The following is a 6,000-nucleotide window of genomic DNA, read 5'->3' on the forward strand; positions in this document are numbered from 1 at the left end:
AGTCTGTCTTTGAAACCTTTATCAAAATATGCCACCCCATTTCCGGTATCTTCATACCAGGTTGATCTATCTGAAGGTTTCATTTTCCTTTCCTGGTTCCATCTTGGTAAGTCAACAGTTTATAGTCTATTTCCTGTCTTTTATTATTATTATTATTAAAATCTTGGCACTTTCAGCAAATTCCATGTGACCTGGGTGCCTAGAGAGGTGGCAAAACATTGAAATTCATTTTGGATTCCCCCATGTGAAATCCCCCGCTCTGCTTGTGTTTCTAGTCCCTTCTTTCTAATCCTGATTCCTGTCTTACGAATAGGTTATTAAAAATCCAAAAGCTAGCAAATGTTCTTCCCCAGCATGGTGTTGGGCCTGCTGGAGAAGTCCCAGATGTTTGTCCTCAAGGAGTATATAAATTAGTGGGGTTTAGACAACACTAGGCCTTCTGCAAGGTTTTCCTTTGACACACCTAGGCCCACTCTCCAGTGTCCGTGATCGCTTGATGAGTCCTTAAAACCAAACTTGTTTATCTGACCTCTTTAGATGAGAGGTTTTTTTTCCCACCAAAGATTGTCTTAATTGAAGAATGGAATTAAAAATGCACGTGTACGTGCACGCACACATACACACCTCATATGTGTACACTTAAAAACTAACCAAACACGTGGCAGCTGTTATGAGATTGCTTGTAAACCAGCAGGTACTCTGGTGTTATTTGCAAAGCTTTGTCCTCCATAACTGCTTGTCCTTAGAAACCTGCCTGTCTGGAAGGAGGGCCTCTGAGTATTGTTTTCTGCAAAGAAATAGCTTCCAATACTTCTACAAACCTTTTGGCAGGAGCATAGAATCAGTAATCCAGGGATTAAGACCCAGCATTGTGGTTTGTGGATTGGTGAGTTGTAGCTAGACTTAGGACCAAGAACAATAAGTTGGGTAGTGCATCATTAGAGATTTATTTTTCCAATAGACTGTGCGATTGAGAGTTATGTCATAATAAGGAGGCAATTTCTGCTTCCTAAGATACTGTATTGAAGTGTTTGTCCTTGGATAGCCTTAGTTTTTCCTTCATCTTCTTCAGTTACATATTGAATTAATACCAATTACAATCAAATCACTGCTGTGGATCTCTTTTATGCTCGTGTTATTTTATTTTTATTTTTAAAATTATTTATTTTTTAGAATTCGGTAACACATGTATTGTATGATAAGTTGTACAGTGAAAAGTAACTCTTCCTTTTTACTCCTGTACCCCGGCCACCTGATCCTTTCAGCTGCCCCTTTTGGTGGCTTTCCCAATGAACACTTTCCTGTATTTAAGTCTTTATATGATTCCCTCTTGTATTGACTGAGCTTGTCCATGTGACTGGCTTTGGCCAATGGTGAACTAGCTAGTAAGTGTGATGCAGGGACAGGCTTGATAAAGTACTTGCACATTGGGACCAATGCTCTGGGAATGCTCACTATTATGATACTTCCTCTTAGAACACAGAAACTACCCATTGTGAGGTACCCAACCTAGCCCATGGAGAAGCTATATGGGAGAGATCTGGGGTCCCTGCCAATAGCTTCCAGCCTTGTCAACTTGCCAGCCATGTGATAAATGAGCTTTCATGGAAGTGGAACCTCCAGCCCCATTCAGGCCATTCCAGATGATGCTATGTGGGGCAGAGAGGAGCTTTCCCTGCCAAGACCTGTCCAAATTGAAAAACTGTGAGCATTAGCTACTAAATTATATGGTTTGTCATATAGCAACAGATAACTGAAACACTATATATTTTGAGTCTTGCTTTTTTCACTGAATGATATATTAGATATCACTTTATTTCAGTATTTACAGAGTTGCCTCATTCTTTTTTAAGAACTGGATAGTATTCCATTGTATGGCTGCGCAATAATTTATTTAATTATCCTTTTATTGTTGTATATTTATGTTGTTTCCAGTCCTTTATTGCATGCTTGCTTCCTTTTGCACACGAACATATACATTATTGGCTAAGTTCTTAGATATAGAGTTGCTGGGTCAAAGAGTACATGAATTTGTAATTTTAATAGGTATTGCCAAGTTGCCCTCCAGAGAAGTAATATTCCCACCAGCTCTGGGGATCTAGTTGATGGATGCCAATCTGAATGGTGAAAATTGAGTCACAGTGCAATTGGAATGTTATTACATTTCTCCTTTAATATTTTTTTCCCCATATCGAAAAGCCATTTGCATTTTCTTTTTGATGAACTCCGTTTTTTTTTTTTTTTTCTGTTGGATTGTTGGCCTTTTTCTTCTTCAAAGGAGCTTTTTATATATTAAAGAAATTAGCTCTTAGTTTGCTTAATGTGAAGCAAATCTTTTTTTCTCCTCAGTTTCTTATTTATTTGCCTTGATTTGAGCAACTTTTTCTTAATTATGATTAATTTTGATAGCTGTCTTTTATAACTGCTGGATTTTCTTATTTTCATTTTGTCATATTTAGTCTTTTCTCAGTCCTTGATTATAATAGATATTGACCTATGTTTTCTTCTAGTATTTTTATTATTTTGCTTTTTGTATCTCTTTCCTAAATCTATCTAAAAAGCCTTTTGGTGTAGAGGTTACACATTTATGTTTTTCCAGATAGATTTGTGAGGTGGCTAACCTGTGGTCCATTAATATTGTTATGCCATATCTTTCTTATATATTACATTTCATACCATAGATAATTTCAGTTTATTTATTGAATTCATCAAACTCTTTTGAATAGCTATCCCATAAATTACTTAATTATTCCCTTTTTTCTATACTATCTCAGGAAATGCTATAGTGCATATTTTTAAAAATCTTTATCATTATTAACCTCAGACTAGTTTATGATTTCCTTTGTGGATATACAACTAAATATTTCTGGTCTGTTTTAAAAGTTATTTAAACTTTCATCTTGTTAAGCTACTCAAAAGCCAGAGTTGGAAAGGTAAGCATTTTATGCATGGGAATATGAAGGTCAATCCATGTAATTTAGATTCATCTGAAGGTAAATTAGGATTGTTTAGGCATAGTGAGTGACATGCTTTTTTATCATGTACCATATGTAAAGGCTTATTCCTAAATTTCTAAAACATGTTATAGTCCCGTTATAAAAACTATATCTAATTAAGGGAGTGCTAAGGTTGGGACCCTATGAAAAGAAAATTGTGTCATGTTAATAGAATGGCTGAGGCCACATCATTGTGAAAAGAAATCAGGAAATTACACTTTTACTGTGGTTCATTAAGAAAATGGATTCATTTAATTTGGTGACACACTTGTAATTTTATGTAACGACTGTAGCTGTCCTGAACACTCAGGAAGGCAGTGACACTCAGCAGAGGCAAAACTGAGCAGTTCCTTGTTAAACTTAGCTTCCTGTTCTTCCAGCTTTTCCCTTTCTTGCCCTCATGGCGCAGGTCATGTCTGCTGGCTCAGGGAGCTTACCTCCATACCTTTTTTCACAGGCCTGTCGTCTGACCTCGTGGGGCCTGGGAGGCCTACATTTGGAACATGTGCCCTATGGTTGTTAAGGATAGTTAACCTAAGAGATTGAGATGGACACCCCTAAAAAGAGATACAGAATTAAGGTTTTACCTAATCTTTGTATTTGCATTACAGCAGGACCCCTAAAGTTTGAGCTGAAAGGACCAAGTTTGGGGGGTGGGGAGGAGGTTCAGATATCAGCCAGTGGTGGGAGAGGCTCTCGGGATACTCGTGGGCTGCTGTGCCTCTGTCATAGGCCTGCTATACTTGTTCTGTGCTTATAAACTGTGTCATGCTCTCCTCGTTTCCTACAGAGACCGCTACGTCTCCTAGGTAAGAAAAACATTTCACTAAGGTGGGCAAGGTGACGTGTAGGTTCAGAATCACAGAATGTCAGAGCTATAAGGAACCTACCTGAACCCTTTCATTTGATAAATACAGTTGACCCTCGAACGACACGGGGAAGTGAGCCTGCCTGGTTCAAACTCATGTTGTTCAAGGGTCAGCTGTTTAGATCCGAGGTTGGGAATCTGTGGATGTGGAGGGCTGAGCCTAGTTAAGTTTTTATGGAGTTAAAGATCTACACAGATTTTCGGCTGTGTAGGAGTCGGTGCCCTTAACCCTCGAGTTGTTCAAGGGTCAACTGTCGTGTCCTTATCGCTTCCTTTCTCTGCATTTTATACTCTTAGCATGTTTTGACACCAGCGGCATTGTCGTCCGTTTCCTCAGTTCCAGATAAGCTGGTATATCTTAGAAAAAATTGAGTTTTAAGAATAAAAAAAATTCTTTCCTTTTTTTTTTTTAGATCCTATCTAAACTTCCTTTGCCTGCTCGTGGATGGGAACCAGCAATGAAGCAGAGTTTTGCCTTCGACAACGTTGGCTACGAAGGTGGTCTGGATGGCACGTGTCCTTCGCAGGCGACCACTGGCACCATCAGCATTTTGGGCATGACGTGCCAGTCATGCGTGAGGTCCATCGAGGGCAGGCTTTCAAGTCTGAAAGGCATCGTGAGCATCAAGGTTTCCCTGGAACAAGGCAGCGCAACCGTGAGATATGTGCCGTCGGTCCTGAGCCTGCCACAGGTGTGCTATCAAATTGAGGACATGGGCTTCGAAGCCAGCATCACAGAAGGAAAGGCTGCCTCCTGGCCTTCAAGGTCCTCACCTGTCCCGGAGGCCGTGGTCAAACTCCGAGTGGAGGGCATGACCTGCCAGTCTTGCGTCAGCTCCATAGAAGGCAAGATTAGGAAACTGCAAGGAGTGGTGAGAGTCAGAGTCTCCCTCAGCAACCAAGAGGCAGTCATCACTTATCAGCCGTATCTTATTCAACCCCAAGACCTCAGGGACCATGTAAACGACATGGGGTTTGAAGCTGTTATCAAGAACAAAGTGGCTCCTGTCAGCCTGGGACCGATAGATATTGGGCGGTTACAGGGCACCAACCCAAAGACACCTTCAACTTGTGCTAACCAGAATGCCAATAACTCTCAGACTGTGATGCACCAAGAGAGCCATGTGGTCACCCTGCAACTGAGAGTAGATGGGATGCACTGCAAGTCTTGTGTTCGGAATATTGAAGAAAATATCGGCCAACTTTCAGGGGTTCAAAATATTCAAGTGTCCTTGGAGGAGAGAACCGCCCAAGTTCAGTATGACCTTTCTCGTGTCTCCCCAGGGGCTCTGCAGAGGGCCATTGAGGCTCTTCCACCAGGGAATTTTAAAGTTTCCCTTCCTGACAGGGCAGAAGGAAGTGGGACAGATAACAGGTCTTCCACATGTCACTCCCCCACCCCTGCCCAGGAGACCCAGGGGCAAGGCGCCTGCTGTACCATGGTGCTTGCCATTGCTGGCATGACCTGTGCATCCTGTGTCCAGTCCATCGAAGGCCTGATCTCCCAAAGGGAAGGAGTGCAGCGAATATCAGTCTCTCTGGCCGAAGGGACTGGAACGATTCTCTATGATCCCTCTATAATTAACCCAGAAGAACTCCAAGCTGCTCTAGAAGATATGGGATTTGAGGCTTCGGTCGTTTCTGGTACGTTGTTGATACGTTCGATGAGCTCCCTGGAGTTGTCTCCTTTCTCTTAGTGTCTTACGGCATAGTACCTGCGTGCTTGGGCAGGTGAGCCACACCTGCTGCCTCACTTGTTGACCTTGGTAACAGGATTCTGCAACTTTCCCCCATGTGTTATGTTTGTCAGGTAGAGGAAATAGAATTTCTAACTGTTTAGATTTTGCCTTTCATGTAGCTGGGACTGAATTGCTAAGGTCCTTGGATTCTTGGCTTCTTTCTAAAGAGAACTCTGATTCTGTGTGAGTGTGTGTGTGTTTTAAAAGAGTGTCCTAGGAACATCAGGCCCTTCTCTGTCCAAAGGAACCATCATCACTTTCTCTGAAGATTTCTCTGCTAAATGAAATAAAATCATAAAACAGCGGAACCTTAGTCTCACTGCCCAGAACCCATTCTCTTGAGAGTGGGAAGTAAGTAAAGGATTTTAATGATGATTTCCTTTGCCACCCCACCCCC

At 41.5% G+C, this 6,000-nt stretch overlaps 1 protein-coding gene across 7 annotated transcripts in view; it reads left to right on the forward strand.

The window, feature by feature from the left end:
- ATP7B (ATPase copper transporting beta) overlaps nucleotides 1–6,000 on the forward strand; it is an 81,932-nt gene that overhangs the window by 30,751 nt on the left and 45,181 nt on the right. For all 7 annotated transcript variants that reach the window (XM_006909004.3, XM_015587105.2, XM_015587106.2 and 4 more), the window contains one exon: nucleotides 4,278–5,508. In XM_006909004.3, the coding sequence (XP_006909066.2) occupies nucleotides 4,278–5,508 (1,231 nt within the window). The remainder of the gene's footprint in view (nucleotides 1–4,277; nucleotides 5,509–6,000) is intronic.

This window comes from Pteropus alecto, unplaced genomic scaffold (assembly GCF_000325575.1).
Source record: "Pteropus alecto unplaced genomic scaffold, ASM32557v1 scaffold413, whole genome shotgun sequence".
NCBI lineage: Eukaryota > Metazoa > Chordata > Mammalia > Chiroptera > Pteropodidae > Pteropus > Pteropus alecto.